Source organism: Manis javanica, chromosome 6 (assembly GCF_040802235.1).
Source record: "Manis javanica isolate MJ-LG chromosome 6, MJ_LKY, whole genome shotgun sequence".
NCBI classification, from domain to species: domain Eukaryota; kingdom Metazoa; phylum Chordata; class Mammalia; order Pholidota; family Manidae; genus Manis; species Manis javanica.
The window spans coordinates 120,545,713-120,561,085 of NC_133161.1; the positions used below are offsets into that span (position 1 = coordinate 120,545,713).

Genomic DNA, 15,373 nt, shown 5'->3' on the forward strand with positions numbered 1-15,373 from the left:
GCAGCTCCTGTCCTGGAGGGGACGTAAAATCCCAGGGGGAATTCTGGATTGGGAGCTGCTCATCAGGGAACCCCCACCGTAGCCTGGGGCCTCAGCTGCACCTGGGAGTCCTGGGGACCCCTGGTAGGGTAAAGGAAGGAGGGAGGAAGAAGAGGAGAGGGGGGAGGGGGAGGAAGGTGGAGGGGAGGGGGAGGTGGGTAGGAGAGGGAGCAGGAGCAGGGGTCCGAGCACTTATGGAGCCCAGACTGTGCTGGGATTGTTCTAAGCACTGTGCGTCGTTAACTCATTTAACCCTCAGCCCTACAGTTTGGTACCGGAATCACAGCTTTCTTAAAGATGATGGGACTGAGACACAGAGGAGTCAGCCGGTCTGTGCCAAGGCCTCAGAGCACAAGTGGAGGCGCTGGCCTGTGAGCCTGGGGCCTGACTCTAGAGTCAGGGCCTAAGGGCACAAGTGGTGGCACTGGCCTGTGAGCCTGGGGCCTGACTCTAGAGCTGGGGCCTCAGAGCACAAGTGGAGGCACTGGCCTATGAGCCTGGGGCCTGACTCTAGAGTCAGGGGCCTAAGGGCACAAGTGGTGGCACTGGCCTGTGAGCCTGGGGCCTGACTCTAGAGCCAGGGCCTAAGGGCACAAGTGGTGGCGCTGGCCTGTGGGCCTGGAGCCTGACTCTAGAGCCACACTCTCAAGGCCACAGCTCCTCCAGATAAGCCTCGAAGCAGGAAGGACCACCCCAGGGCTGCACACCTCCACCTGGACCCGAGAAGCACGGCGCCTCTCCCTCCAGCCCCCATGCTCCAGGCAGGACTTGGAGGGCCACTTTTCTTTCTGATTATAATTAAGGCCACCCCTAATTATAATTCCTCCAGATTTCACTTGGGGTAGCTGGGAGGAGGGAAAGGAACGGCGCTACACCCAAGCTTTCCCTATTTGGGGGTACATACTGCACGTCCTCTCCTTTCCCTATCCCAGCTGTACCCCAGAAGCCCCCAGTCACAGTGGCCTTCTGCTGCACCATCCACCCACCAGCTCTCAAAAAAGGCCAGGCTTCTGTGGGGTACAGATTGCATCAGGCAGAAGTACATCGAGGCACACTCAGATTGGTCACTGAGCAACTACTGATTCAGGGAACGACAGAATGCAGAGAAAACACTAAAAATGGTCAAGTTCCCAAGAGCAGCAACAGCAGCGTCCCCACCCCCCGCCAGATTCTTGAAGGGGTGGTGGGTAGACAGGACTGGAGTCTGGAAGGAGAAGCCGTGGGGAGTGAGCCCCCTAAGCAGCCAGCCCTCGGTGATCCCACAGGACAGAGGGACACCGATCCCCACCTCTCTCCCCCCGCCGTGCGGGTGGTGTTCTGCCTACTGGTGGGGCCAGTCCAGCAGAGGGAGCACAAGGCAGGGCCCACAAGAGAAGCCCCCAGGCCTGTGGAACCTGGGGGAGGGTGCATGCAGCTTTATTTATAATAGTCTCTAACTGTGAAAAACAGAATCAACTGTCACATATCAGTACAATGACATACTGCTCAACAACGAAAACGAATGACCAGCCAATGCACACAACATCATGAATGAATATCAAAAGCCATATGCTGAGTGAAAGAAAATGGATGCGAAAGACTGCATGAATTCTAGAAAAGCAGAGACACAGTGCAGAAAAGGAAATATGGGTGCCAATTCCCAGGGGTCATGGGGGCTGCACTAAAATGGACATAAGGAAAATCTTCCATAACTCATTGTGGTGATAGATATTCTACTACGCATACTTGTCAAAATGCATCAAATTGTATACTTAAAGTTGATAACTCTTAATGAATGTAAATTATGTGTTAATAAAACTGATTAAACAGCAATGACAGCAACTGAATACGGAAGTAAAGTAAACCGCAAGCAGTTGTTCTGAGGGAAGCACGGCCATGTACTGGAGCAGAGCAAAATAACCAGCCCTTTATTCACAGAGATCCCAGTGAGGGAAAGCGGGTGTAGTCACAGAACACACAGCCGTCCTCTTTCTGAAGCTGAAGGAAGCAATGTAGAGCAGTCTTTCCTGAGCAGGGCTCCCTGAAACAGACTTCCTCCTGCCTGGGCAAATATGGGTAGAGCTCGGTGTAAAGCCCTTCGCGTTAGAGCACCAGCCTTGGCCAGTGGGTGGGGGTGTCTGAAGGCAGCACCCCGAGGGCGAGTGTGCTGGGCGCCAGGCGGGGAGCACAGGCCAGCAGGGTGGGGCTGGGGCTGGCAGTCACGTCCCTGAGGCGGGTGTCAGGTGAGTCTGACCGCCAGATGTAGACCCTAGACTCTCATTTATATAAAATCATGATTCTCCTTCCAGATGTGAGGTAACTCAGTATGGATTTAGGAGATACTGAATTTTTGTTTAATTACCTTAATCCACATGCCAGGTAAAAGCCTTAAGTCCCACTCTGGCTTCCAAGTGCTGTCTTCACTGTTCTCAGATCTACCTGCTTGACTTCAAAGACACCAACTTATCATTATAGATTCTGAAACACAAATTCTGGCAACATGTGTACACATCAGAGTATTATGTTGGATTTGTTCTGTTTTTGTTTTCTGGAGAAAATGGAACAACCCATTTATTCTCACTTCTTTTGCAAAGTGTATGTTATCTTCCTTATAAACACCACTTTCTGGCCCATTCCAGCCAGTGAGGACTTTACCTACCATTATGACATATGGAGGACCATCACTGGATGACAAGAAATCCTGTTATTTATTGAGAGATATATGAAATGAAGGGATGAGGACACATTTAAAAGGTTTAAAGAGAAGTGGAAAGTGCTTCCTCACCTCAAGGGTACATTTTAAAGCCTCCAGCTTCAGCTCTCAATTAACAGATCCACAATTCAATTCCCAAGCCAGACTTTCCTCTGGTCGGGTCAGGCAGAATTATCACAAGTGCAGAGATGAGTTGTTCTAAAAAGTCTCTCAACCAGGGAATAACTCCTCTTGATGAAGTAACCAGCTCTGGAGCGTCAGAGGCACTGAGGACAGGTTGCTCCATTTTCAAAGGAGGGCATGTTTATGGGGCACTGCACCACTCCAGGCAAAGGGGGTATTCGTTTAATGAGGATTCTCTGTCTGGAGTTGAAATGAGGCACCATCAGGGTCAGTTGTGTTTGCATATAGACTACAGTCTGCTGCAAATTCAAGGTTCCCAGGTCGAATTCAGACAAAGCTGTTTGAGAAGTACTGTACAAAATTAAATATAGCTCTTTCTTCATCTCTATTCCCTTATTGAATGAGCACATACCCCACTGTGTCCACTGATGTGTGTGCATAAAAATGCACACACACAGCATGCTCGTCAAAGACAAGGCACTGGGACAAGCTCTGGCAGCTTTTGTCACTTCAAATTGAATATAGCCTGGCACATGCTAAATAATTGCTAACCTGCATTATGGCTGCATATACACAAGCACACACAAGAATACACAGGCCATGCAAAGGCACACTGGGTTCTCAACATCACCGCATGTGTACTCACACATGTGCACAGTGTGAGAAGAGTCTTTGACCCATCTGGACAAACAGAGGTGTATACCTTCCTGGCCCAAGTGTGTGAACTCAGATGCACACAGCCACACACAGGTGTGTCACTCCCAGGCCAGGGTCAGCACGATGGCCCCCCATGACCTCACAGTACCCATTTGCATGCTTGACTTGCCCTTGCCTGTCCTTAGAACCTCTGAGATGCACATGGGCAGGACTCCACAAGACCCATGCCCACCCTGTTATGGGCTGTGCCCCTACCACTCAGAGGGCAGCATGCCTCCACACTCCAAAGTATTCTGCCCAGAGTCTTGGCAGCCTGCCCTCCCCAGCAGCCTGTAGGGATAAGAGCCTACACAGAGCACCTCTGGTTTCAGGGGAACTCTGGCCCAGGAAAAGCCTTCCAGTGTTCCCCATCCTGCCAGTATAAAGTCTAAACCCCTTTGGACTGTGTGCAGGGTCAGACACGAGCGCCCTCCGCTTGGGCCGCAGCCCCCACCGCCTCCACTGTGAACTGCCTCCAGAAGCACCTCCTGCTGTCACAGGATGCAGGACCTTCTTTACACCTTCCCCACCCCAGCAAGCTCCTCCAAGGTCCTCAAAATCCAACTCAAACATCAAAGCCTATCTGAATAGTCTCCAGAATGCAGTTTCCTTCTTTGTGCCCTGCCTGGCCCGGTGCTGTGGCATGAATTGTGCTGTGCTGAGATGATTCTGCTGGGGTCAAAACCACCTTCTCCCACTAGCCTGCTCTGTCCCAAATCCTCTGGCCCTATAGGTCCTCCCACCTCGCTTTCCACCCTCTGTCCTTTACTCAGGGCCCATTCACATCAGTCTCCATCCTGGGCCTCAAATAGACCAAACCTGTTGCTGCCTTTGGGCCTTTGCACTGCCCCTCATCCTTCAAGTTTCAGCTCAAATGCCCCTTCACAGGGGTCTCTGGACACCCCCTTGCCCTGCCACTCTGTTAGTCATGCTTTGTATTTTCTTTGCAGCTCATCCACAGCCTACAACTGCCCCATTCAGCTGCTTCCCAGTTCTCACCTGTCCCCCCACTTAGAATGTCAGCCTGCCAGTCTCATGCTCTTTCAGCCACATGTAACTGTTTTCCCATCAGGCCCAGACTCTCTGAAGGACAAGGACTGTGGTTAATATTCACAGCTCTTTTCTTGGTATCTGACTCTCCAGGGGCAATAGGAGCTTTTGATGTCATTCAAACAAGGCCTCTGCCCTCTCGGGTAAGGCTGAGGACATAGAGCTGATCAGTTTGAAGCCCACACACATACACACACGCACACACCCACACACGCACCCAGGCACCTCACGCTCTCTGACTAGTTTGGGGCCCCTCTAGAATCACTACAGCTCTGATGAGCTGAGTGTGAAAAACACCCCACTAGGGAGTTGGCTGAAGCATGTAGCTGGGATCTGACATTTGTGTCCCCCAAAGTCCATCTATGAAATCATAGGTCCCAATTTGATGACATTAGCAGGTGGGGCTTTGGGAGGCGATCAGGTCATGAGGGTGGAGCCCTCGTGGATGGGATTAGTGCTGTTTAAGAGCCTCCCCTGTGGTTCCCCTGACCTTCCTTCCACGTGAGGACACAGTCTGAAGTTTGCAGACTGCCACCTGGAAGGCAGCCCGCGCCAGAGCCCAACCAGGCTGGCACCCTGATCTCAGACTTCCAGACTCCAGAGGTAGGTGGAAAAGATTTCTGTTGCTTACTGGGCACCCGAGCTGCGGTACTTGCTGTGACGCCCAAAAGGGCCAAGGCACATGTGTTCCTTGTTCTAAGTTTTGGGCTCTCCAGGTGAGGAAAAGGCAAACAGCTGCAGTGACTGACACCTGGGGAGAGTCAGCACGTGCCGGAGGCCTTCACACCCGCTCCCTCTGTAGACAGGAGGCTGTGGGAGTCAGAAAGCTGGAGGCCTCACGGAGACCAACAAAGGGACGCTCACGGGGAATCACGTCTCACTGTGCACGGCGAGATCGGACAGGGGCTCCTTCATCCGCCTGTGGCAGACGTTGCCTTCTGAGAAGCCCGAGCCACCGCGTTAGAGACAGACTCGCAGAGAAAGGGGTCTGGGCTACTCCCTGCGTCCGTCAGGGTCCTCCAGAGACACAGAACCAACAGCATGGGTATAGAGACAGAAATTTATTTTAGGAATTATCTCACATGAATAAGCATAGAACAAATATCCGTAAGGAGGCTGCCCATTCCAAAATCTGCAGGGTGGGCCAGAAGGAAAGAGCCAAATTTGCAGTTTATCTCTGAAGCCTGTCTACTGGAGAATTCCCTCTTACTCTGGGGATGTCAGCCTTTTGTTTTATCCAGGCCTTCATCTGATCGGATGAGGCCCACCCATTCCTGGAGAGCGATCTACTTTACCCAAAGTCCACTGACTTAGGTGTTAATGTCCTTCAAAAACACCCTCACAGACACATCCAGATTAACGTGTTTTTTTTTTATTACCAAAGTATTGTTGATATACAATTGTATATTGATTTCAAGTATACAACACAGTGGTTCAACCCATATTATTAAATCATCTGTATTAATGTTTGACCAGACATCTGGGCACCATGGCCAGCCACATGGACACATGAAGCAAAATCCGAGCCACAGATTATGGCTGGTCAGAGCTCAGGGCCACAGACAGGGCAAAGCCCCAAGACACAAGGATCGTGCTCTGCGTCCCCTGTTCCCAGGCAGCATCTCAGGGAGGGTATGAAGCTGACCACAGCTATAGAGCTCCTCTAACTTCTGCACCTAATGAACCTCCAAGCTCCTGCCAGCCGAGCTACTGCTCCCAACCAGGAACGGCAGAGCCCATCTTCAGCACTTCCTCTGCAGTCACAGTGCAGCTGGACAGGCAGCCGGCCAGCCCTCAGACAGCAGCGCTCTCCTCCCAGCAGCTCTGACATCCCTGCCGGTGCACAGGGCCCCTCCCCCTGACCTGCTCCCTGCTTTCGCAGGGTGACTGCATGCTCTCTCTGCCCCAGGGCCCTCACCTACCACACTGCACCCCTGTCTCCATCACTTCCCCCGCCCCCTTCCCTTCCAGCCCCTCCACACCCTTCCTCTCTTCTCCACTGCTGTTCCCATCCCTCTCCCCTCCTCCCTTCCCCTTACCGGCCTGACCCTCCTCCCTTCCCAGCCTTTCTTTCTCCTCCCAAGTTGCCAGGGGAGCTCCATTCCTCCTGCTCTTTCCCTCCTGATATAAAACCAAACATTTGCCCTGTGCTGTGTGTGTTGCAGGATATCTCATGCGTCTCACTCACCGCACACAGAACCCTGCTGCACAGGATGTCCTCTGGGAGAGTGACGGTAAAATCCAAAGCATGAACTCAGAACTACGAAGCCGGCTTTGTCAAGGCTGCAGACCTAGAGGATGTGACCGCCTCCGGGATGGCAGGGAAGGTCCCCCTGGGCCTCCAGAGGCCTGACCTCCAGCAGAGGCTGGGACCAGGCTGCAGTTGCTGGAGGCTGACTGGTGCTAACCAACCACCACCACTGGGCAGAAATAGCTTTCACCAGGTATGGGACACGGGTTACACAGGGAAACATTCTTCTCAGCAAAGAAGAAAAGGTAAAGAAACATATCCAAGAAAGAAAGAAAAACATATGGCAATAGAGAAGGAATTCTGCGGGCTCAGAGGAGAAGATTGCTTTATTTATCAGGAGAACTCAGCAAGACACAAAGAGCCCTTGCTTGTGGGGTGTTGCCAACCCTGCCTGGTTTACACCAGGATCCTTTTAAGAAACAAAGCTGGAAATGGGGAAGGAGAGATCTCAGGCCTCCAAACACTCTTCCCTTATCACCTGCCCCCCAGTGCACTGGTAAGGAGTCGGGGACCCTTGCCCTCTCCCAGGCTGTGGTCACCTGAAGCCTCAGCCCTGCCTGCCTCACCAACCTCATGTGGCACCCCCCTATTGATGATGCCTCAACTAACAAGCGCAAAGGGGGCAGGACTGGGAGCAGAAAATACAGCCTTGATTGGCCTTTGTGCTGTGGCCCTGGGTCAAAATTACTCTGTAGGTGAACTTCAGTCTTTGCAAAAAACAAATTTCAAATCACTTGTTGTCAAGACCATATTTCAAATTATGTGTCTTTCTGGTTCTTAATTATTTCAGGGAACCAAGGACATAATTATGAAGGCCAGCTAATGCCCTCAAGTATGCATGTGTATATGTGTGCATGCAGGCCTATGTGTATATATGTGTGCATGTCTAAGTCTGTGTGTGCATGAACATGCTTGAGTTAGGTGTGTGTGTGCATGTGTCTGTTCGCTTAGATAACTCTTTTCCATCTCTTACATGCATGGTAGGTAGACATCCATGTCACCCAAGCCTCCAGGAAGGGCCAGCTCTTGGCCAGCAGACCTGGTGTGAGGGGCAGTGGTAGGGGTCTACAGCAGAGGTCCCTTGTCTCAGACTCAAACACCATGCACTGTAAACAGAGTCTGCACACCAAAACAGGTCATTAATGGACTCTGAGAGGACAAGAGGCCTTCAAGGAGGCCAGGAACTTCAGCTCCTAGCACGCCCCACAGCACAGAACTGCCTCCACAGACACAGACAGCCTGCCTGCGAGTCCAGTGTGGACAGGGCAGGATTAGGCTCCTTGCCAGCCTGCCTCCCCCTATCATGTCTGTCCATCCCCCACACCTGTGAGTGTGCTTCCAGCTGCAAGTGTGGAGATATCCACTAGCTGGGACACCACTGTAAGGACAGTCACTTCCTCAGGTTCTAACTACAAGTCTGGATGCAGAGTGGTGCCCGTTCAGGTGAGCAGAGCAGGGGGACAATGACATCAAGGACTTCCCTCATGGCATCTTTCCAGCTCGCATCCTCACAGACTGCAGACATCCCTCTTCCTGTTTGCAGAATGGCAGTAGCAGGTCCCAGCCTGAAATGTAGGCATGACCTTGTCACAAAACAAAGAAGTGGGGGTATTTTCTTCCCTCCAAGTGTTCACCAAGGAGGAAAAACTTTGTCCCAAACTCTGCATCTGACTTTGCCTCAAGCTTTTTGGATAAGATTGGGTCACAGTCCCACAGTCTAGTCAGAAAACAAACTGGAAGAGCACATGTCTGACCTCTTCAGCCCCCTGTGGAGTGATGGGGACATCATTTAGGGAAGCAGACACCCATATGTGTAGGTGGCAGCTGTACCCCAACACACCAGCCATCACACATGCTGGTCCCTCTGTCCTTATTGCCTTCCTCTCCCCAATCCCATCTTTGCTTACAAACTCCTACTGGATCTAGAAAGTTCCCTCACCTCCCTCTGAACATCATGGACTCCCCATGTAGTAGAGTTGCTTTATTAAATCCCAGCCTGAAAACTCCATCTCATTACCGTCCACATCTGCTCTGCTGACGTGAGCTCCCTTAACCGTACTTAAACACCAGCTGGGAAACATATGTAGAACTCCAGCACATATTACGGGAGTTGGACATGAAAAATATCATCTATAATATGAACCCCCAGGGCCCCAGTGCGGAGCTGTTCACTATAGGAATGAGAAACCTGGTGCTGCATACAGCTCCCCCATCTCTCTTTGGGTCCCTAGTGACTATTCTTCCTCCCCCCACAGGTCAACCCATAAGAGGCTACTCGTACTTTAGAAGATCTGGGGGAGGTTGAAACAATAAGGGCACAGAAGGAAGTACAGGCTACAACTGAAAGGAGAGGTGCCAAGGGCCCTGTGAAGGTCTCGAGGACACAGATGTGGGGTGATTTGATAAAGGCCGAGGTAGTGAAAGAAAAACTTGATGGGCAGCCCAGTAGGATCTTGCTAGAACTGTGGCACAAATTAAAGCCAGAGCAGCAGTTCCAGCCGCTGAGGCCCAGGACACGGAAGCAGCAGGCAAAGCCCCATGTCTGGCCTGTGTCCCTGCAAGACTCCCGGAAGACACTACTCAGGATTCGCCTGCCCCCCCCCTCCACAGGGTGATGATTGGGTGTCGTGACTTGACTGAGGTGGGGGTCAAGGCCCCCACTTTGGGGGATGTGGTGGCAACCAGAGGCCACATGTAGAATTAGCAGTTTATTAGTCCCTGCTGTATGTACAACGTGTCCTGGTGCTGCTGGACACAGGGGCTGAGTGTTCCCTGATTTATGAAACCCTGAGCATTTTCCTGGGACCCCTGTGTGAGAGATGGCTATGCAGGTAAGACAAGTAGAGTGAAGAAAGCCCAAATCCCACTGGGGATAGGGCATTACCCCCAAAGAAGCATACTGTGTACACTTCTCCCATCCCTGAATATATTTTTGGGGTAGATATCCTGCAGGGCCTGTGGTTACCACTGCAGGTGAGTTTAGACTAAGGGTACATGTAGTAAAGGCAGTTCTGAGGGGACATGTTAAGCACCCATCTGTAGCTCTGCCTGTACCTCCATGGGTGACAAGTATTAAGCAGTATAAATTGCCTGGTGGGGACAGAAGGCAATTGGAGACACTCTATAAGAGTTGGAGAAGGTGGGCATCCTAAAGCCCACTCATAGTCCTTTTAATGCCCTGGTGTGGCCAGTGAGAAAGCCAGATGGCTCCTGGCGTATGACTGTGGCCTACAGGGAATTGAATAAAGTCACACCCCCTTTGCATGCTGCTGTCCCTTCTATAGCAGCACTTATGGACACACTCAGTCATGAACTGGAGACTTATCACTATGTTGTGGACCTTGCTAATGCTTTCTTCACTATTGACATAACACATGAAAGTCAGAAACAGTTTGCCTTCATGTAGGAAGGCCGGCAGTGGATGTTCATTGTCCTTCCACAGGGGTATCTCCACAGTCCCACCATCTGTCATGGACTTGTAGCCCAGGACTTGGTCACATGGAAGAAACCACAAATGGTACAGCTGTATCACTACATTAATGATAGTATGCTCACATCTGAATCTCTTGCAGATTTAGGAGGGGCAGTTCCTAGACTGCTGCAACATCTACAGGAGAAAGGATGGGCTGTGCACAGCACCAAGGTTCAGGGACATGGCTTGGCTGTAAAGTTCTTGGGGATTGTCTAGTCAGGTAAAACTTAAGTTTTTCTTGAAGCAGCCATAAACAAGGCCCAGGCTTTCCTTACCACTACCACTGTGTCAGTATTACCAGAGTTTTGGGTCTTTTGGACTACTGGGGAGTGTTTATCCCACACTTTGCGCAAATTCTGAAGTTGTTATACCAGCTGGTATGAAAGGGCATCAGGTAGGACTGGAATGAAATATGTGCAGCAGCTTTTACTGCTGCTAAGCCAGCAGTCAAGGCCACATGGGCCTTCAGTGTAATGGACTCACCAAGGTCCTGTGAGCTAGATGTTCATGTAACCAAAGATGTTCATGCGTGGGGCCTTTGGCAACAGCTTGAATGGACATGCCAACCTATTGGATTCTGGTCACAACTATGGAAAGGCTCAGAGGTCTGGTACACCTTGACGGAGAAGCAACTGGCTGCTGTGCACCATGCCTTACTGGCTATGGAGCCCATCACCAGAAGAGCTCCAATCAAGATAATAAACACCTATCCCATCATGAGGTGGGTGAGAGACTGGACCCAAATGCCACAGAGTGGCATGGACAGACATCTACACTGGTCATATGGGGTACACACTTACAGCAGCATAGTGCCCTCTCCAATAGCCCTTTAAGTGGAGAACTCCAACACTTACTGGGGCCAGTGACCTATACCAGTGGAAAGCAGAAAGAATTTGCTTTTGAACCACTGGTAGCCAAGAGTCCTTATCAGGAGAGAAAAGCTGCTATACCTGAAGATGCCCATGACTGTATAAATGGCTCCAGTCATGGGCCTCCCCCGAAGAGGAGGGCTGCGGCTTTCCATCCTAAGACTGAGACAATATGGATGGAGGATGGAGAAGGAAATAGCAGCGAATGGGCTGAGTTGTGGGCAGTATGGCTTGTGACCACCCAGGAGATCTCCACTGTAGTTGTCTGCACTGACAGTGGGGCCGTGTATCGGGGCTTGACTCTGTGGCTACTGACCAGAGTCACCTGGATGGCTGGTCACCAGCCCCTTTGGGGGCAAGAGCTGTGGCAAGACCTACGGGCCTCTGGTCAGATTAAGACTGTTACTGTATATCATGTGACTGGCCAGTTGCCTTTGGCATCCCCAGCAAATGATGAAGCAGACACATTGTCCCAGGTGCGCTGGCAACAAGGAAAGCCTGCCTCTGATGTAGCCCAATGGTTACATCAGTGTTTGTTGCATGTGGGGCAAAAGACAATGCGGGCTGTAACCCGTCACTGGGGCTTGCTGTTGACCTTTGAAGAAGTCAGCAGAGCCCGAAAGGAGTGCTTTGTGAGCTCTAAGAGTGATTTACACTGAGTCTTGCAGCAACATGGGACAATAGTGAAGGAGCTGATATCCCTTCTCAGGTGGCAGATAGATCATATTAGGCCTCTGCCCATATCAGAAAGATATCAGTATACCTTGACTTGTGTGGACACAGCTACTGGCCTGTTGGTTGCTTTTCCTGCACATCATGTAGCTCAGCAAACCACCAGAAGGGGTCTAGAGCATCTCTTTGCAGCCTATGGCCAGCTGCAGGTGATTGACAGTGATCAAGGCACCCATTTTACTGGACATGCATTACAAGAATGGGTACAGCAATTAAGGATAAAGTGGAAGTTTCATATACCATATAACCCTACTGGGGCAGGCATGATAGAGAGGTACAATGGTTTGTTGAAATCTGGCCTGAAGTCAGACAACAATAATCTACAGGGCTGGTCAGCTCGCCTATGGACAGCGCTGTGGCATTTGAATGAGAAGCCACATAAAGGAGCTTTGACCCTGTGGATATGCTCACACACCTTGTTGCTATTTAAGCCAGGATATGGCCAGCAGAGAAACATCCTTCTACCAGCCCCTACTGCATTAAACCTTGGAGACAGTTAAGTGGATGTGGCCCAGTACATTTCAACACATGGACCTGCAATGGCTGGCCCTCCTGGCATCTTGGGGAAAAGGCCTGGAAGCTGGCCTCCTCTGTATTCCTGCAGTAACAGCAGAGTGGCCCCCAAAGATCACAGTAGTGTACCAAAAACATCTGGGAGGTAAGAGCATTTATGGGAAAGTTTTGTTTTATCTTTACGGCCTGTGCATGTACCTCCCATAGATCTATATATGGACCCATATGTAACTCCCCAGGTCGGGGAGTGAAAGTCTAATATACTAGACCAGGATGAGATCCCATTCCTGCCACTGTCCTATCACAGGAGCACTCTCTTGCATGCATCCTACCCGATGGACAAGATTTGCCTATGCTGGTGTCATTAAAACATGTATCTTATTGCCCTTAAGGTTATTTTCTCCTACGGACCCTGTGGCCTGGACGTGGCTCCCAGATGCAGCTGCTGCCTGGTGATTGCTCTGAACTCCCTACCTGTTCAACCACCGACCACCTGTGGAATGGATGAGCTGTGGATTTAATCAGAATAGAACTTTGGACCTAGCTGAATCCTTCAGCTTGAGGATTATTATGATGTTATTGCTGTTGTTATTGTATATTATTAGTCTGGTTACAGTGCTCTAGTTTTCTCACCCAAGGGCCATTGCAGAAGATGGGGAGTGAGTAGATTGTGAGGCAAGATTTCTGGAGGGGTGTACTGTGGGTAAAATTGCAATATTTCCAGAATCTCTTGCCTGGCCTTAGTGCATCTCCATTTAAATAGGTGTTTCCGGTGGGTGGGAAGAAGTAGTCCATCTCCATATCAATAGGTGATTACATTGGGGAGGAGGGCATATCTGGACCTGAGAGGTTGGGTGGGGTCCCTTTTTGCAGCCGGGTCAGCAGAGACATGGGCAAGAAGATATGGACAGCTGCTTGTAATTATATAAATGGGTTTTTCCCACTTAATTTCTCCCTTTGGTTTCATTTTCAAAGGTGTTTTGCCCCAGGTTGGGAAAATATTTTACCCCTGGAGTTACAGACATTGTGCACATTTGGGAGCCTGGAGCTTTGGCTGAGAGGAAGGCATCGTGCCTGGCTTCGTGGAGCGAGGGCTGATGCTCAGGTCTTCAGGCACCAAGTCAGGTGCTCCTGACATCCTCCCTGCCAGCAGGTGTCACCACAGAAAATGACAGTGACTGCGCATCCCTCCCCCAGAGGCTGGATAGCAAATGGCATCTCAGGAGGAGAGCCACGGCCTTCCCCGGGGGCTTAGCTCTGATGTGACTCAGACCACCTCCCACAGGGTCCCCAGAGGACCAAGCAATGACTGGGGAGTGTTGGGGCATCTGCCACTCTGGGCCCTGCACAAAGGCAAGCTTTCCATTTGGCACTGGCTTTCAGCTTAGCTGCACCCCACTGAGCTCACCAGCCACCCACAGTCTCTGCCTCAGGAGAGATTCCACCTGCTGGGAGGCAGCCCAGGCTGGGGCTCTGCAAGGTCGGCTCTGGGGCAGGGGCTCATGTGTGTGTCTGTGCGCTGTGCTCCAGTCCAAGTATTCATAAAGTGGTGGGATGTGAAATACAGCTTTGGAGCTTACCTTCCACAGTCTGGGGAGAATGTGTATATCCTTGTCTGGTTAACAGGAAAGGGACTGTATTTTCTCCATGACTGGTTTGTCATCATTAAGGCTTCATATACAGTGCTGTGTGAGTCAGCCTCAGGAATACGCTTCTCTCATTTCATTTAGCTTCAGCTGAAATCACCTCCAGCTCTCTGAATGTTCAAACAGACCGAATTTAATGTGGGGTGACTGCCACCCCTACTCTGTCAAGGGTTACTTCTCATTTATGTTCAGAGTGGTTCTAGTGAGGCCCTCACAATTAAATCACAGTACTCACAAGAGCACCTGGGGGTTTTGGCACCCAGATTATGCCTGCTTGTGGGGAAGGGCAGGAGAGCCAACCCCACCAGCCCCTGGTCCCTCACCAGGCACACCGAGACCAGCTCCCTGAACCTGGCAGTGCCCTCTGGCTGCAACAGGGATTTCCCAGGAGAAGGAAGTAGACAGCTTCCCCATGGCACAAATTTGGGACATGGGTTGTAGAGACCAGATTCCTGATTGAGACAAATACCCATTGGACTCAATAAAGAGTCTACATGTCCCCAAACACTCAGCCCAATCCTGCACCTCTGGGCAGTCACCCTTCAGGATCCAGTCCCTTCCAGCTGTGTGACAGGCCTGCCAGAGCAGAGGTTTGCCTCCTGACTCACACAGAAGCAGGTGACAGTCATTCTAATGCACAGTCGTGCTGTCACACACAGGAACACACTCAGGAGCAAGAACATAGGCTCACGGCCACATGGTCATCTGCAAACACTCACACGGGGAGCCACATGATGCACACAGATATTCATTTACTGTTATGTCACTCTTTTCTTTACAGCAATTGTCACTAAACTGAAATTATGTTAGTTGTCTTGATTTTTGTTCCTCTTCCTAAGGCAGAGATGTTTACCAAATCTCTTTTGTCCTCCTCCTGGACCTGGTTAGACTGACCTCCCAGCCCCCTGGTAAGTAGATGTGCTCAACCCATATGCCTTGTGATGGATGTCGTGCCCCCAAAATACCATCCTCCATGATCCTGCTCCCTTACTGCCAGCCTCCTGCCAATGAACTCAATGGACACATTTTGAAATTTTCATTACAAATTAGAAATTAGAAAAGAATTTATCAGTCATTAAGGCACTGAGATTTTGGAGTTTATTTGCAGAGCACCTAACAGTGTCTGAATTCCAAATGCTCAGTACTTTCTTCCAACCAGGAAGCCAGCTGTGTAGGGGCAGAGGCAAGTGTTTGCTCTATGCCACCCTCCATCCAGCACCCAACACACAGCAGGCTCTCATAAGTACTTGCAGAATGAATGAGTGAGTGAATGAATGAATGAGTGAATGA

At 50.7% G+C, this 15,373-nt stretch overlaps 1 protein-coding gene across 2 annotated transcripts in view; it reads left to right on the plus strand.

Moving 5' to 3' along the window:
* LOC140849988 (uncharacterized) overlaps positions 1–15,373 on the plus strand; it is a 50,789-nt gene that overhangs the window by 15,670 nt on the left and 19,746 nt on the right. Inside the window, exons 2-3 of one of the 2 annotated variants that reach the window (XM_073239403.1) lie at positions 6,766–12,582; positions 12,830–14,890. In XM_073239403.1, the coding sequence (XP_073095504.1) occupies positions 10,877–11,851 (975 nt within the window). In that variant the 5' untranslated portion in view covers positions 6,766–10,876 and the 3' untranslated portion in view covers positions 11,852–12,582; positions 12,830–14,890. Of the gene's footprint in view, positions 1–6,765; positions 12,583–12,829; positions 14,891–15,373 lie in introns of those variants that run through there. The other variant, XM_073239405.1, reaches the window with a different exon arrangement.